The 17552-nt window shown below is 42.2% G+C and overlaps 1 protein-coding gene across 3 annotated transcripts in view; it reads left to right on the top strand.

Moving 5' to 3' along the window:
* Positions 1-4639, top strand: part of mib2 (mindbomb E3 ubiquitin protein ligase 2) — a 231775-nt gene extending 227136 nt beyond the window's left edge. For all 3 annotated transcript variants that reach the window (XM_034171927.1, XM_034171926.1, XM_034171925.1), the window contains one exon: positions 3529-4639. In XM_034171927.1, coding sequence (XP_034027818.1) covers positions 3529-3770 — 242 coding nt within the window. In that variant the 3' untranslated portion in view covers positions 3771-4639. The remainder of the gene's footprint in view (positions 1-3528) is intronic.
* Positions 4640-17552: the final 12913 nt, after the last annotated feature.

Consider the following 17552-nt stretch of genomic DNA (forward strand, 5'->3'; position numbering starts at 1 on the left):
AGCTTGAACCTTCGTGCGCATGCGTGAGTTTTTTCACGCCTGTCGGTTGCGTCATTCGCCTGTGAGCAAACTTTGAGTGAGGACTGGTCCACCCCCCTCGTCGGATTTTTATTGTTTAGGAATGGCGGAGTGACTGCCGCTTTGTTCCATGAAAATTTTTTCAGAAACTCTGCCAGACAGCCAGATGGAACCATTTGGAAGATTCAGATGGCTTTCAGTGAAGATTCTATCGGTATCACACGGATTAAGGACCATAAAACTGGATTAAAAACGGCCCACGGCGGCGGAGGGCGCACCGCGCCACGAGCGGCCATCAACAGGCTGGAACAAGCAGATCACTTCAAAATTTAAGGCTCTGTTGATGCAGGACATTGTGTGACTAGCAGAGAAGTTTCAGAAGAGGTCGGGATCAGCACTTTATCGGCACATTCCACTGTTAAAGGAGATTTTGTAATGAAAGACGTGCAGACGGATTTGTGCGTCGCGACACAGCCGCTCATGGCGCGGGACAAACAACACCTCCGTGTTGGAAGTCTCACAGGACAAGTTGGAACATGCCCAGCTGTTAAACAATTTCTCGGATACTCACTCGACTGAAAAGCCACCGAAAGCCGTCTGAATCTTACAAATGGTTTCCAAAAAATAAAAAGGTCGGATACTTTTCTCACAGAGGTCTGTGGGATAGTTTTCTCACAGACCTTGTATACGAGGTCTGTTAGAAAAGCGTCGCGGTGGTGCCGCATGGCGCAAAGCAACGCCGTGATGAAGCCTCACAGGACATGTTCTGGCATGTCCAGGCTCATCCACAATTTCTCGGTTAGTGACACGACTGAAAACCCACCGACAGCCGTCTGAAAGCCATCTCAAAGCCGTCCTGTGAGACCAACATGGAGGTGGTTTTGTGCCGCATCCGTCCTTTTTTCTTTCCATGAAAAAAACTCCTGTAACAGTGGAATGTGCCGAAAAAGTACTGATGTCCACGTCTCCTGCCATTTTTGTGTAAGTCAGACGACGTCCCGGATCAACAAAGCCTTCATATTGGAAATGATCTGGTTGTTTCAGCGGGGTTTCAGCCTGTCGATCAGCGCTCGGAGCGTGGCGCGCTCTCAGCAGCTGTGGGCGGTCTTTAAACCGGCTGGAGCACTCCTTAATCTGTGTAATCCCCATAAAATCGTCCCTCAAAGCCATTTGAATTTTCCGAATGGTTACCACCTGGAGGTCTCTCACAGTTTCTGGAAAAAATTAAGCAGCAAAGCTCCAAATTGTTCAGACATTTATTCGCAATAAAAATCCGACGAGAGGGGTGGACCACTGCTCACACAAAGCCTGCTCACAGGCGAATGACGCAACCGACAGGCGTGAAAAAAACTCACGCATGCGCACGAAGGTTCAAGCTTGGCTGATGCAATTACACGTGATTCAAATCCATATGGTTTTTGAAAAAAATAAAAAGGTCGGATACTTTTCTAATAGACCTCGTGTGTATATATATATATATATATATATATATATATATATATATATATATAATTTTACACAGATATACTTTATTGACTGAGTATCATTCATGAAGTCAGTGGTGTGGGTGCGCATCTCTGTGTGAGGCTGTGACTGAGCGGCACAGCGCGGGTCATTATAATCTCTGAGCAGCAGCTTGTTATTTTAATGTGCAAATAAAAAAAAACTTCGGTCTTGTTGAACAATTTTAATCACTAACAAGTATTTTAACTAGACATCGGTCTAGCATGAGAAAATATCAGCTAGACATAAGTGAAGAGTTAGCCCGTGTCGTCAGACGACACAGGCATGGCAGGCAACATACACCTGTTTATCAACCAAATGTCACGGACAATGTGACAATAACTAAAACCAATTACTTATGAAAGGAAATATTGCCTCCTTTCTTCCTCCATTTGTGGGATTGCCAACATGTGCATCTTTCCAGCATATTCCACCTGTTTCTTGCCGAGACTAATTGAAATTCTGTGGGCGCTGCGTCCTGACTTGCCCGGAATTAAAATAGCAACCACGCCTTTATGCCAGGACATGGCTCAGTGCGATGGCGGACTGTAGTTCTCATATATAACCTCTTGGATCAATCATACCAAACAAATTGCTCCAAGCTTCCTCCAGTTGAAGAGAATGGGTGGAACTTAGAGGACAGAGTGTATGTTCCAGTAAGATGTTTGGTCTCTTTGGCCTGCAGGCAGTAATTGAGTTGACAAGTGTGGCTACAAAGCAGGTTGCTCTGGACAATGCAGCTGCTCAAAGAATGGTCTGCTGTGTACTCCTCTATGCAAATCCCATAGTGGAGACTGAAAACAGTGTAAAGGACGACGCTGTGGACACCGACTCTGATGATGAATAGATTAACACTGAACTGTCTAACGTACATTTAACTTCACAAAGCAGCTGTAATCTAATGTAAAATCGGTCAACAATGGCAGAGAAAGATGTTTGTCATTTTTGATGGGGAGGGGTAATTGGAGTGAACCCCCCCCCCACTGAAGAAAGTGATAGGGTCTGAAATTGGCTCTAAAATAGTTCAACTCACTACACATAAAAAAAACTATTTTCAGGTTTTTCATTTATGTTGCGCCAAATCACACCAAAGCTGCCTTAAGGCACTTCACACAAGTAAGGTCTAACCTTACCAACCCCCCAGAGCAGCACAGAGGCGACTGTGGTAAGGAAAAACTCCCTGTGATGATTTGAGGAGGAAACCTCAAGCAGACCAGACCTACAAAACAACTCAAAATTTATGAAAGTTGGTCAGTACATGGAAATAGGTGTATGTATTTTTGGTTCTGGAGGGCCCCCCACGCCCTTCTGGTTGTGGGTCTCAAAATTTCCTCTGAAAGTACAAACATTCAGCTCAGTATACATAAGAGCTTACGTTTTTTTTTTTTTTTTTTTAATTGAAAAAAGTTATATTTACAGTTTTGAGGTGGTCAAAACAGAAGTAACCCCCCACCACGAAAGAGAAAGAGGGGCCAGGAAATTTAAACCCAATAATTTTTGGACAGTCTGGTCCCTAATGAACCCAAAACAACAACAATAACAAAATTTGATTTTAGCACAAAATTTCTACGGGACCTGTTTGATTAATTTACCAAACTGCGCTGTGATGTCTGCAGATAATAGTTAACGGATGTGTTTTTTTGGACTGCTGCATTTCTGCTGGTTTCAGACCTCACTTTTTCAATTCACTTCCAAATTCCATTCACCTTATTTACATTTAGACACAGCGTGGTCTGAGATTTGGATGTTCTCACCTTTGGCACAAAGTGGTACATTTAGATTTTACGAAGTCACGTATTGTTAGCACAGTGTTGTATTTTTAATCGTATGGACATTTCCAACGAGGATTTAGAACATGATGACTGTTGCATCAGTGAGACTGCAGACTGGACATGAAAGTAGTTTTGATGTGAGGGGCAAAGCTCAGTAAGGAGGAAACATGGCAGACACACTTTCAGCACATTCAGGCTTTTGATGCTGTGATTCATGTTGATTGACCCTCTGCAGACCAAACGGAGGTGGACTGCAGCCCCGGCACTGAGAACTCTGAGCAGCACAACCTGCTGGAGCAGCTGCAGTCGCGCTACCGCCAGATGGAGGAGCGGATCACCTGCCCCATCTGCATCGACAACTACATCAAGTTAGTGTTCCAGTGCGGACACGCCTCCTGCATCAACTGCAGCGCTGCACTCAAGATGTGCCCCATCTGCCGGCAGACCATCCGCGAGCGGATCCAGCTGTATGTCTGAGCCCCAATCCCCCCCCTCGTCATCTCCCAGACAGGATGGGAGGGGGCGGCTCAGCGATTGGAGGAGGGAACGGCAGCTGTTACCTGTGACAGAAGCGCTTGCCACGGTCATAAGTCTGCTTGTTCCCCATGTCCGCTGCTTCACGATGAGACGCTGTGTTACATCACAGTCCACTTCCTGTGGCTGTTTTACATTTCGACCCGTTTCTGTCTCGAGCCGCTCAACAGCGTTACGTCCATCACTTTATTTTGACAACTTGTTTCCCTGTGTGAGCAGAGCAGGAGGCAGGAAAGGCCCCGCTGTGCTGTGATCGAGCCACTTTTCTGGGAGGAAATGCCTAAATAGCATAAACGTACTAAACATCCCCTCCCCAGCTCCCCACCCTTCCCACTTCCCGTAGTCTGTCTTATCTTTGCTGCTTTAAGTGGATGTCTGTTACCCATCATCCTCTCTGCCTGTCTGGCCTCTCCTGTTTACACGGCTGCACACAGTCTTCTTTGCCCCCCCCCGGTCCCCATGTCCTGTCAGTTCCATTTGCTGTCATTCATTCCCTGTTGCTCTGTATAATCAGTGTTTGTGTATGCCTGTATGCAAGGGGACGTCGGCGCTATATATGCATGCCTGTATGCATACGGTAAAGCTGGTGACTGTCGCTACGGGCGATTTTATTTCCTTCTGGTTGCATATGTGATTTGTAATGTAGCGAGAATATTGTTATTTATGTGTGAAAGGTGGTATTATTTAGTCATGTTTTCATTTGGTGTTTGCTTGGCAAAAATGTTTCTACTGATAATCACCCCAAGCCTCATGTCCTCGACTCAGGGTGTCAAACCATTGAAAGCACTTGTGATCATAACAGTTATAGAAAAAAATGCATCCCTTTCTATGTCACTGTCCATTCCCCCATGCCCCCCCCCCCCAAAAAAAGCAGAGCTGCAGCGTGCCACGCGGTTCAGGTGTACGCCCACTGACAGGTGTAAGAGCTGTTCCGTCCCCTGTTCACTTTGCCAGACATTTTTTTTTTTTTTTCGGTGACGTGAATGTTTCAGCAGCAAAACAGACATTATCAAACAGCTGCTTTACAGGATGCTTGTGTTATGTTATTTATCTGATGTAAGATATCCAATCAGAAGGGCAAAAATGTTGCTGTTTATCGCTCGTTCTGTTGAGTCATTTCAGAAACCCCCCGTCCTTTCTCCTCTTAATTCCAGCCATTGGTCAACTTCATCCTTTCTAATGTTTTGGTGTTTTCTTGAAGGGCTTATGCATATATTTAAAAAAAAATTCTATGTATTTCAATTTTTATTTAAATTTTATTTTTTACAAAAAGAGACTTGAATTTCTTTTTTTGATGTTTTTTTTTTTTTTTTTTTCTTTTTTCTATCCCAGGTTATGGGGACAGCCAATGTTAAAGTTGTACACATGAATGTCGGTGGGGGACTTGTCCCGTGTTTGACCTTTGGTGTCTCAACGAATGAAGACGCTGAAGGAGCTGGACAGGCTGAGACAGTTTTACTTTTAAGAAAGTACTACATTAGTGCCAAATTGCACGAAGATGTGCACGTCCACGTTTATGCTAAAACCCCACCAGGCGGGTGTGAGGGTTCCATTAGTCCAGCAGTCAAACTGTTTCCTGTGGTCAGAAACCCCAGACTCTGATCTCAGTGACACTACAGTCACCTCCAAAAGCTTTCTACAGCTCTGTATATTTTGTGAGACACAAAGTACATTGGACAAGGTGTTACAGAAATTTGAACATTGTGATCTTGGTGTTCTGAGTTGGTTTTCCAGGTAAAGGCAATAATATTTTTGACTTTTGGGAAAGATGTTTGAATTTTTCTCTCCACAGGAGGGGGACGGGGAATAATTCTGTGTATAAAACAAATGTTACTGTTGGTGTTTGTACAGTTCAGCCCCTGGAGTTCTGATGTTGGCCTTACTGTCCATTCCTTCTCTGTTTTTCCCCCATCAGTTGTATTCTGTACAAAAATATTTTGCAATAAATCTGGAGCTGTTTTATAAGAACTTGATCCGTTTGTCCCACTGTTCGCTCAATATAACTATTATTACAAACACTGTAGTGCTCATGCTCCTGTACGTGCACTCCCTTTAACATTTAAATATTAAATGAATATTTGACCTGGATTAGTAGGTGCCAGTGTTCAGCAGGTGGCAGTACAGCATATAAAGTGTTTCTTTCATGTGGACTCAGGACCAATGTTTCAGAATTTTCAAAAGGTTTTGGAACACTTGTAATTTGCACGACTGACAAAAACGTTTTCATCCCCAATCACACATTCTATCCATCATTTAAATCTGGTCTTACTCTGACGGTGTGATCCATATTTTGGTTCCCTATGTGGTGACTTCATGGGCATTACGATTCTCCAACACTCATTAGCTTAAGGCCCCATGTCCATATACAGTGGAGAAAATAAGTATTTGACCCCCTGTCAGTTTTGCAGGTTTTCCCACCTACAAAGAATGAAGAGGTCTGTAATTTTTATCGTAGGTACACTTTGACTGTGAGAGACAGAATCTAAAAAAAAAATCCAGAAAATCACATTGTATGATTTTTAAATAATTAATTTGCATTTATTGCATGAAATACGTATTTGACCCCCTAGAAAAACAGAGCTTAACAATTGGTACAGAAACATTTGTCTGCCATTACAGAGGTCAGACGTTCCTGTAGTTCTTGACTAAGTTTTCATACACTGCAGCAGGGATTTTGGTCCACTCCTCCATACAGATCTTCTCCAAATCTTTCGGGTTTGGAGTTTCAGCTCCCTCCAAAGATTTTCTATTGAGTTCAGGTCTGGAGACTGGCCAGACCACTCCAGGACCTTGAAATGCTTCTTACGGAGCCCCTCCTTAGTTGCCCTGGCTGTGTGTTTGGAGTCATTGTCATGCTGGAAGACCCAGCCATGACCCATCTTCAATGCTGTTACTGAGGGAAGGAGGTTGTTTGCCAAAATCTCACAATACATGACCCCATCCATCCTCCCTTCAATGCGGTGCAGTCGTCCTGTCCCCTTTGCAGAAGAGCACCCCCAGAGTATGTTTCCACCCCCATGGTTCACAGTTGGGATGATTTTTTGGGGTTGTTCTCATCCTCTAAACATGGTAAGTGGAGTTGATTCCAAAAAGCTCTATTTTGGTCTCATCTGACCACATGATCTTCTCCCATGCCTCTTCTGGATCATCCAGATGGTCACTGGTGAACATCATGGACATGTGCTGGCTTGAGCAGGGGGGACCATGCTGCACTGCAGGATTTTAAACCATGACAGCATCATGTGTTATTAATGTAATCTTTGTGACTGTGGTCCCAGCTCTCTTCAGGTCATTGACCAGGTCCTCCTGTGTAGTTCTGAGCTTTCTCAGAATCATCCTTACCCCACAAAGTGAGAACTTGCATGGAATCCCAGACCGAGGGAGATTGACAGTCATCTTGTGTTTCTTCCACTTTCTAATAAATAATCATAACAGTTGTTGTCTTCTACCAAGCTGCTAGCCTGTTGTCCTGTAGTCCATCCCAGCCTTGTGCAGGGCTACAGTTTTGTCCCTGGTGTCCTTAGACATCTCTTTGGTCTTGGCTATAGTGGAGAGGTTGGAGTGTGATTGATTGTGTAACAGGTGTCTTTTATACAGGTAACAAGTTCAAACAGGTGCAGTTAATACAGGTAAAGAGTGCAGAATAAGACTCAGACTCACTTTTATTGTCACTCGACCCTTACAGGCAGAACGAAATGCAGTTTCTCCAGGTCTTGGTGTAGTTAACTGGGACAATTTTTTTTAACCTAACCTATTGTATAAACTTTTGCAATGTACAATATGTGCACCCCTGTGGCCATAGAATATATATACAAGGCACAGGGTTGGCAGCAGCAGCAGCGTTAGAGTATTAAGAAAGTGACAATGTGCATGTAGTGCAATGTTCACAGTTTGGTGGTGGATGTTGAACTGTTCAACAGTCTGACAGAGGGCTTCTTAAAGAAAAATTAACAAGTCTGTGAGAGCCAGAATTCTTGCTGGTTGGTAGGGGGTCAAATAGTTATTTTATGCAATAAAATGCAAATTAATTTAATATCATACAATGTGATTTTCTGGATTTTTTTTTTTTTTTTTTTTATTCTGTCTCTCACAGTTGAAGTGTACCTACGATAAAAATTACAATGACATTCTTTGTAGGTGGGAAAACCTGCAAAACTGACGGGGTCAAATACTTATTTTCCCCACTGTAGCTGGGTTTTTTTTTTTCTTTTCAGTGTCAGCGTGTTTCCTTTTGTTTTTTCTCCTCACTTACTGTAATGAAACTGGAGTGTATGCGGCTGCCTCTAGAAAAAGTGTCAAGCCCAGCGTGCTTTTTTCCATACTGTGCACCAACTGCCAGTGTTTTAAGTTGAAAATTCCTGAACTTTTCAGAAAGGTGCTATGATGTCACCGTATCACGTTTTCAGGGAGCCAGTCAGATGGAGCAAAACAGCAGCTGGCCTGCTCCACTCTTCTGCTGAAGGATTGAGCTCACAGTAGAGGTGGGCGATACCGGGAATTTTGGTACTGATCCGATACCAAGTAAATACAGTCCCAGTATCGCCGATATCAATACCAATACTGATACTTTTTCATATTTAAGCTTCTTAGATCCAAAAGACCCAGGATAGAATTTCGCCAAACATTGTACGTGACAACAAAATACTTTATTATCACAATCAACATTTTTGTTTAAAAAAATATCACTCAACTTAAAACAAATCTCCTGAGGTAGAGGCTGACAAACCACAATACAAGGGTGCGCTGCTCTGTGTTGTGTGACACAGAGCAGCACTGCTCTTACAGATGGAGAGTAGACTTTGATGAATCTGCGTGCACAACAGGTAGTGCGTGCGGGAGAGAAAAAAGTTATCAATCTTTTTACACAAGGATCGTTCAATATCAATACCAGCGCTGGTATCGATATTATCGATATTAGGATCGATCCGCCCACCTCTAGCTCACAGCTGTCCTGAACACATCAGACAGAAGCTCTCGCTCGTTGCTTGTTTTTATTTTACTCAGAAGCCTCGGCGGTGCTTAAACTCGAAACTGGCTCATCAGTAGCCGACAGTACTAAAGGTTAGCGGTTAGCAGTAACTTCAGCTAATTTTTTTTTTTTTTTTTTTGCGGCTTATTGGTTTAGCATTATAAAAGTTAACTTTTAGTTAGTGGATTAGCAGTTATCAAAGCTAAATTTTTGGTTAGCTGTGCCCACCACTGCATGAGAGTTTATTTAAAAAAAAAAAAAATCTGTGACAGATGTTATGTTCCTGCTGACAGTGAATACGTTTGTTTGTCGTGCATTATAAGTTGGCCATTAACTTGTTCTTATAAACCAATCCTTTGAGGAGCACTTCTTTTTATGAAAATGCTGGGATGAGAGGAGATGTTTCTGGGTGCCCTCTCAGCACTTTATTGCCCCCCCCCCCCCCCCCCAAACAAACAGCTATATTAACATTATCTAAAATGAAAGTGGGCGCTGCTCCAGAAAGTGGCATGTCTACCTTAAATGACACACACTAAACAAAGTTGCATTTTGGGTTGATCTGGTGCATACCAGATTTTAATCAATTCCTACACTTTATGTGATTTTATAAGTTGACGTACAAGCAGACTGATATTCTGCTGCCGCCTGTCAACCTTTATTGGAAAAGAAATCATCTCACATACTGTGAGAAGTTTGAAAAAGCCTGACAACTCCAAAAATGTTTGTGCTCTTAAGAGCCAGAGTCATGTGACGGTCCCTCTTTGTGTACCTGACACAGCAGCTACAGGAAGTACACACACCTTGAGTTTTTACTTTTTATTTTGTTATGAAAAGTCAAAATTCCTGCAATGTAATTGAAAGTAACTATAAAGAGAAACTAATAGGTTGCATACATCAAGCATACAAACCCATTTCAGTCAGCTGGTGATGGGATATCAGGTAGATGGGATGATACGAGAACATTTCCCCAAAAACTGAGCGTTCAGAGGACACTAGTGAGGTAAGCCACCAAAACACCATGATGACACTGAGGGCATTACGGGCTTCAGTGGCTGTGACTGGAGCATCTGTTCCTCGAGAAGAACCTTTAGTACATAGATGGATACATACAACAAAAACCCATCCCAATTACAGTTACACACGGTCCATCCACTAGGAGAAGTGGGCAGCTGCAGTTCAGCACCCAGGGTCCAACTCTCCAGGTGAAGAGACGTCTTGGTCGAGGGCACAGAAAGGACCAGACCCCGAATAAGCATGATTTTGTTTGTGGGACGAAATCTGAGTGCCCTGAGAAAAGACACGGGGAGAACATGCAAACACCACACAGAAAGGGCCAGGTGGGAAGCAATCCCAGGACCTTCTAGCTGTGAGGTAACTGTACTAACCACAAAGCTACTGTGCCACCTTTTAACAACCTTTCTGTTACTTCATCAGTCACAGCTTTGTGGTAGTGTAGAACAGAGAAGGATTTCGTTAAAAGTAGCATGTGAAGTTTAGGCTCACGCCTCCTACTCCAGTCTGGTTTCTTTCTTTTCTTTTCCACAGGGGATTTTTCTGTGCCATAGGAAAGGACTTTTTGTTTCATGTAAAGAAACCTGAATTTTTAAGTTTGATCTTAATTGGGGAAATCCCAGAATGTGTGCAATTCTTATTGGCACTACAAGTATGTTATAAAAAGTTTTGACCAGATTTCTAGGCAGAGGTCATTGGGTCACGGAAGGAATAGTTACAGTACTGAGACCATTACAGATCTGCTTCGTTAAATTTGACTTCTGTCAGTATTTATCCCCCCAATATGAAATACGGGGGGATAAAGCTATCAGCGTGTCTGTTTTTGCTTGTTAGTGCGATTTTCATTCATATTTAGCATAAGGGTGTACTTGGGTGATCCCCTGACACTTTGTGTTCCTGATGTGTGTGAACCGGGGGATATGTCCTCTCCTGATGACTCTTCTTTTAATTGTTGCTGAGAATTCTACACGCAGGATTTGGGTTTTATCGCTGGATTACGTTCCATTGGAGGATTGTCTAGGGGATGAACAATGCATCGTGTGATAATTGTATTGTGTGGCCTGTATCAAATTACATTTTTTAAACAAATATGATATAATGAAAAGTATTGCATGGAAGAATCATGAATGATTTATAAACATATTCAAAGGATTCTGTTATGTGCTGGGGTGTTTGGCTGGCTTGGTTTTGTTTTCTGTTTCTCCCACCAGGTGGTATGCATTCAGGACTGAGTGGCTGAGTATTAGGACCTCACCCTGAACACCTGAGGCTTGTTTTCACGTGCAGGTCATCAGGACTCACAGCTGTGGTGTATTCTGTCTTGATCAGAGATTGCTGCACTTAAACCTTGAATGCACAGTGTGTGATTGCCAGAGACTCGACCTTGTGAGCAGACGTGTGAGATCGACGTCAGGAGAACAATCTCACCATCACGGACGCAGAGACCACTCCAGGTTTGACGCCACAGTCTGTGAAGGAGGATTGGGTGAGGTCTCACGCTCTTCAGCACACTTCCTGAGGTAATTTGGTTTTGGTGACATTTATGAAGTAATGACAGTGGATTTGGTGTCCCTCACACCTTGTGTTATTGAGCTGTCACGTTATGCTAATTGTCTAATCAGCTTCTGCTGCAGTGGAGATTTGAACTGAATTGTTCCGTGCCTGCAGGGTGAGAAGCTGAGATATATATATATATATATATATATATATATATATATTATATATATATATATATATTTAAGCCAGGAAGTGTTTGCTGATTGTGTGCACCTTTTGAGCTGTGTCTCTCTGGGTGGAGAGTGTTGGACTCACCTCATGTTTTCTTTCTTCACAGACTTGGTTTGTCGCGGCCACCTGGGGGTGTCGGCGGGGTCCCTGGGTCCGAACTGCTGTGGCTCCGGACCGTTTACGCTGCTGAGAGCGCGCCGTGTTTTCACCTCACCAGACCGTGGATTTTTGGTTGTTTATCACTAAACTCACTATGATTATTAAATTCTGTTATCTTTTTGAAAACCGTGCTCTGCTTATTTTATGCTGGGTCCTGTCAAAACGCTGGGTCGGTGCTCCGACCGCGTCCGACACATAACAGATTCAAGGATTCAAAGGAGTTTATTGTCATATGCACATACAACCCCTGGCAAAAATTATGGAATCACCGGCCTCGGAGGATGTTCATTCTGTTGTTTAATTTTGTAGAAAAAAAGCAGATCACAGACATGACACAAAACTAAAGTCATTTCAAATGGCAACTTTCTGGCTTTAAGAAACACTATAAGAAATCAAGAAAAAAAGATTGTGGCAGTCAGTAACGGTTACTTTTTAGACCAAGCAGAGGAAAAAAATATGGACTCACTCAATTCTGAGGAATAAATTATGGAATCACCCTGTAAATTTCCATCCCCAAAACTAACACCTGCATGAAATCACATCTGCTCGTTGACACTGACCCTATGTCATGAAATGACCCTATGTGTCTTTTTGCAAGGAATGTTTTCACAGTTTTTGCTCTATGGCAAGATGCATTATCTTCTTGAAAAATGATTTCATCATCCTCAAACATCAGAAAAGTGTCCAAAATATCAACGTAAACTTGTGCATTTATTGATGATGTAATGACAGCCAGCTCCCCAGTGCCTTTACCTGACATGCAGCCCCATATCATCAATGACTGTGGAAATTTACATGTTGTCTTCAGGCAGTCATCTTTATAAATCTCATTGGAACGGCACCAAACAAAAGTTCCAGCATCATCACCTTGCCCAATGCAGATTCGAGATTCATCACTGAATATGACTTTCATCCACAGTCCACGATTGCTTTTCTTTAGCCCATTGTAACCTTGTTTTTTTTCTCTTTAGGTGTTAATGATGGCTTTCGTTTAGCTTTTCTGTATGTAAATCCCATTTCCTTTCCTCCAGTCTCCTCCCATTCGTTCCTCATTTGTTTTGTTGTGCATTTTCGATTTTTGAGACATATTGCTTTAAGTTTTCTGTCTTGACGCTTTGATGTCTTCCTTGGTCTACCAGTATGTTTGCCTTTAACAACCTTCCCATGTTGTTTGTATTTGGTCCAGAGTTTAGACACAGCTGACTGTGAACAACCAACATCTTTTGCAACATTGCGTGATGATTTACCCTCTTTTAAGAGTTGATAATCCTCTCCTTTGTTTCAATTGAACATCTCTCGTGTTGGAGCCATGATTCATGTCAGTCCACTGGTTGCAACGCTCTCCAAGGTGTGATCACTCCTTTTTAGATGCAGACTAACAAGCAGATGTGATTTGATGCAGGTGTTAGTTTTGGGGATGAAAATTTACAGGGTGATTCCATAATTTATTCCTCAGAATTGAGTGAGTCCATATTTTTTTTTTCCTCTGCTTGGTCTAAAAAAGTAACCGTTACTGACTGCCACAATCTTTTTTTTCTTGATTTCTTATAGTGTTTCTTAAAGCCAGAAAGTTGCCATTTGAAATGACTTTAGTTTTGTGTCATGTCTGTGATCTGCTTTTTTTCTACAAAATTAAACAACTGAATGAACATCCTCCAAGGCCGGTGATTCCATAATTTTTGCCAGGGTTGTAGGAACATGTTCCCTGCACAATGAAATGTGTTTACTGCATTAACCCATCCTAATTGCCAGTTTAGGAGCAGAGGTAGCCTTTATGGCGCCCGGGGACCCAGCTCTAGATGTATGTCCCTGCCCTGAGTCACGAGCACGGCTGAGCAAACCTGACCGGCTTCATGACACACTTAACAACAACACACATAAGCCAGTCCGGTACATGCACACACAAGGAAAGTATTGGGAAAGAAAAAACCTCCATTGCTGCTGTGTTGAACACAACACAGCACCACTGAAGCAAAAAAAACAAAAAAACAAAAAACATAAGCACAGAAAACAGTCACAGAAAAACAGTAAACAATCACAGCAGACGACAGCCGAGACTTGATTGTGTTCAGACAGACATAAATAGGAAACAGAAAACATCAAGGATTGCAATCCATACTTCAGAATATTTTTTTTAAGTTAAATGTTCACCACAGATGACTTTCTACGATTAATGTGAGCAGCGATGTAGTTATGTATCATATCGTGAAGCTAGTGTATTGTACCACCCATAGTACTGTCATAAGGAGAAACCATTTTTTCTGAATGTTCCAGTATCCCTGATGGTGGTTTTGGTGGAGGAATGTCTCCAACTTGCTTAGAAATTGTAACAACACAAAACTGAGATTTGTCCTCTGCCAAAGCAAATAATGTCTTAATGTCTTGGTCCTGCTCCAAAATTTAAGGATACCTATTCCAGTCCCAACATTTCCAACCGAATCATCTGGTACCCTCCTCTTTTCTCAGTTGGACTTAAAGGCTGTAAAAGTGATGATAATTGACCCCTTCTGATGTTGTAGGTCATAATGCAGGAATGAATGTATATGAATAAATTAAATTAACCGCACACAGTGTCTGCTACAGAAAACAAGTCAAAGTATACAGTGGGGAAAGAAAGTACTTGATACACTTGCGATTTTGCAAGTTCATCCACTTACAAGTTATGGAGGAGGCTGACATTTTCAGCGTATGTGCAGTTCTGTGAGAGACAATCTAAAAAAAAATCCAGGAAATCACACTGTATGAGTTATAAATTTATTTGCATTTCATTGCATGAAAAAGGTATTTGATACATTAGAATTCTGGCATTCACAGACCTCTTAGTTCTCCTTTAAGAAGCCCTCTTGTTCTCATCTGTATTACCTGCACCTGTTCAAACTCATTAGGAGTATAAAAGACACATGCACACAACACAAACAAACCCCAACTCTCCACAATGGCTAAGACCAAAGAGTTGTGTAAGAGCACCAGGGATAAAATTGCAGACCTTCACAATGCTGGAACGGGGTACAAGACAATAGCCAAACAGCTCTGTGAGAAGTCTCCTACTGTTGGTGGAATTGTCAGAAAATGGAAAGAGTTCAAGATAATAGTCAATCTCCCTCGGTCTGGGGCCCCCTGCAAGATCTCACCACATGGGGTATCAATGATCTTGTGGATGGTGAGGAATCAGCCCAGAATTACACGCCAGGACCTGGTCAATGACCTGAAGAGAGCTGGGACCACAGTCACAAGGAGGACCATTAGTAACACACTACACTGTCATGGATTAAAATCCTGCACCGCACGCAAAGTACCCCTGCTCAACCCTGCACATGTCCAGTCCGTGTGAAGTTTGCCCAATGACCATCTGGATGACCCAGAAGAGTCATGGGAGAAAGTCAAGTGGTCAGATGAGACCAAGATAGAACTTTTTGGTCAAAATGCCACTTGCTGTGTTTGGAGGAAGAAGAAGGATGAGTACAGCCCCAATAACACCATCCCTACTGTGAAGCATGGAGGTGGAAACATTATGCTTTGGGGATGCTTTTCTGCACAGGGGACGGGACGACTGCACCGCATTGAGGGGAGGATGAACGGGCCATGTATCGCGGGATCTTGGCCAAAAACCTCCTTCCCTCAGTCAGAGCACTGAAGATGGGTCGTGGCTGGGTGTTCCAACATGACAATGACCCGAAGCACACAGCCAAGATAACCAGGAGTGGCTCTGTAAGAAGCACATCAAGGTCCTGAAGTGGTCTAGCCAGTCTCCAGACCTGAATCCAATAGAAAATCTCTGGAGAGAGCTGAAACTCCGTGTTGGCCAGAGACAGGCCAGAAACCTGAAAGATCTGGAGAAGATCTGTATGGAGGAGTGGGCCAAAATCCCTGCTGCAGTATGTGCAAACCTTGTTAAGACCTACAGGAAATGTATAGTCTCTGTAATTTCAAACAAAGGTTTTTGTACCAAGTATTAAGTTCTGTATTTCTAATGTATCAATACCTTTTTCATGCAATGAAATTAAAATAAATTATTTAAAACTCATAAAATGTGATTTGCTGGATTTTTGATTTTTTTTTTTTTTTTTTAAGATTCTGTCTCTCACAGTAGAACTGCACATACGCTGAAAATGTCAGCCTCCTCCATAACCCTGTAAGTGGGTGAACTTGCAAAACCGCAGGTGTATCAAGTACTTTCTTTCCCTACTGTAGAAAGCAACTGAACAGCAGACAAAAGCACTGCTATTAAAGTTAGACGAGATGGTGACTTGGCCTGGAAAAACAGTCAGCTTTATTTTATTGCTTTAGTTCCTGGTTATGTTGGTGACACTGCAGAATTGCCTTTAGAGGGTTTGTTTTGACAAAGGCCAACATCATTGGTTCAAATGACAACATTTAGATTTCCCTTTCCCCATCAATGCCCACCAAACCTATGTGGGTGCACACACATGGGTATGAGGGTTCTGGGATTGCTCAGGTGAATCTGAATTTGGCTAAAGGTCAGTCATTGGGGTCAAATGTAAAAATTTGTTGCTTTGACATTCAGCCTGGCACATGTATGGACATGAGTTCCAGAATTTGTAAAATATCAATCATTAGGGTCATGTCTGCTTGCTGGTTGTCCTACTCTGTCCAGGTATTTCTGCTTATTTTGACCACATTATATCTTAATAAAGATTTACCCTGAAATCACCTTTAAATAATTAGTTTTGGTCAATAAATCAAGGAATTAGATTCTCCACCTAATTTAGACTAAATGTGGCTTACATGTGGATTCTAGAATTGTCCTGTAAGGTCAGAAAGACGGGAGTCATTTGGGTCAAGGTCACTGGGGTCAAATGCCATAGCCTTGTCTTCATGCCCAAGGGTACTATTACCTAGCTACTACTGCTGCTAGATCTCAGTGAAGCATTTGATACAGTTGATCACTGTATATTTTTGGGAAGGTTTGAAAATTATTTGGGAATATTGGTCAGGTTGTCTCATGGTTGACATCATATTACCTAACCTATACCAAATGTTCCCTGCATAAGAACATTTAAAACTTGCTCCAGTAAATATGGGGTTGCCATAGGGTTCTGTGTTAGGCCCCTCTGATATTCTCTCTTTACCTAACACTTCTTCACAGATACTGTGATGCTATGGGATTTTCACTGTTTGTCCTGGCAAAAACAGAACTTTAAAGATTGTCTTGTGTTAGTGAAAAACTGCTTGTCCTATAGTTTCTTTGGTTGATCTACTCATTAAGCTAATTACAAAGAATGATTTTTTTCATCAGCATAATATTGCTGAAATTTGACCTATTTTGTCAGTGGCGGATACAGAAATCATGCATGAATCATGTAAAACTGATTATTGCAATGCCTTCACTTCTGGATTCAGTGTTGTTTGTAATCCAGTGTTGTTTGTAATGTGTTACAAAGTAACGTGTTACTGTCATCACTTTACATTTGTCTGTAATGCAGTAATGTAATGCATTACTGTTGTAAATTCAGTAATCACACCACATTTCCTAAGAAAGCATGAAAAAATAAATAATTTCCCTTGAATACAGCATTAACATGTAGCCTGAGAACTTGACTGGCAAGCCGATAACTTTGCTTATTCTCACGGTCACGGCAGAGGATGAGAGAACTCCGTCAATGTCCATTCCAATGGAATATTCATGGGACGGGAAATCACATAAAGTTGGACGGCAAAATGTGTGGATTAAAGAGCTTCGTTCATTCCCATGCTGTCCTGCACACATAAGTCTGTTAATTAGTTTTTACTGAAGTACCATGCTTTAACAACTGTCAGAAATCAACATGTCTCTCTGTCTGTGTGCGCATCCATGTCCTAAGTAGCGGGCTTCCATACTAAACTGCTCTGTAGGCTTT

The sequence above is a fragment of the Thalassophryne amazonica genome, chromosome 6 (assembly GCF_902500255.1).
Source record: "Thalassophryne amazonica chromosome 6, fThaAma1.1, whole genome shotgun sequence".
NCBI classification, from domain to species: domain Eukaryota; kingdom Metazoa; phylum Chordata; class Actinopteri; order Batrachoidiformes; family Batrachoididae; genus Thalassophryne; species Thalassophryne amazonica.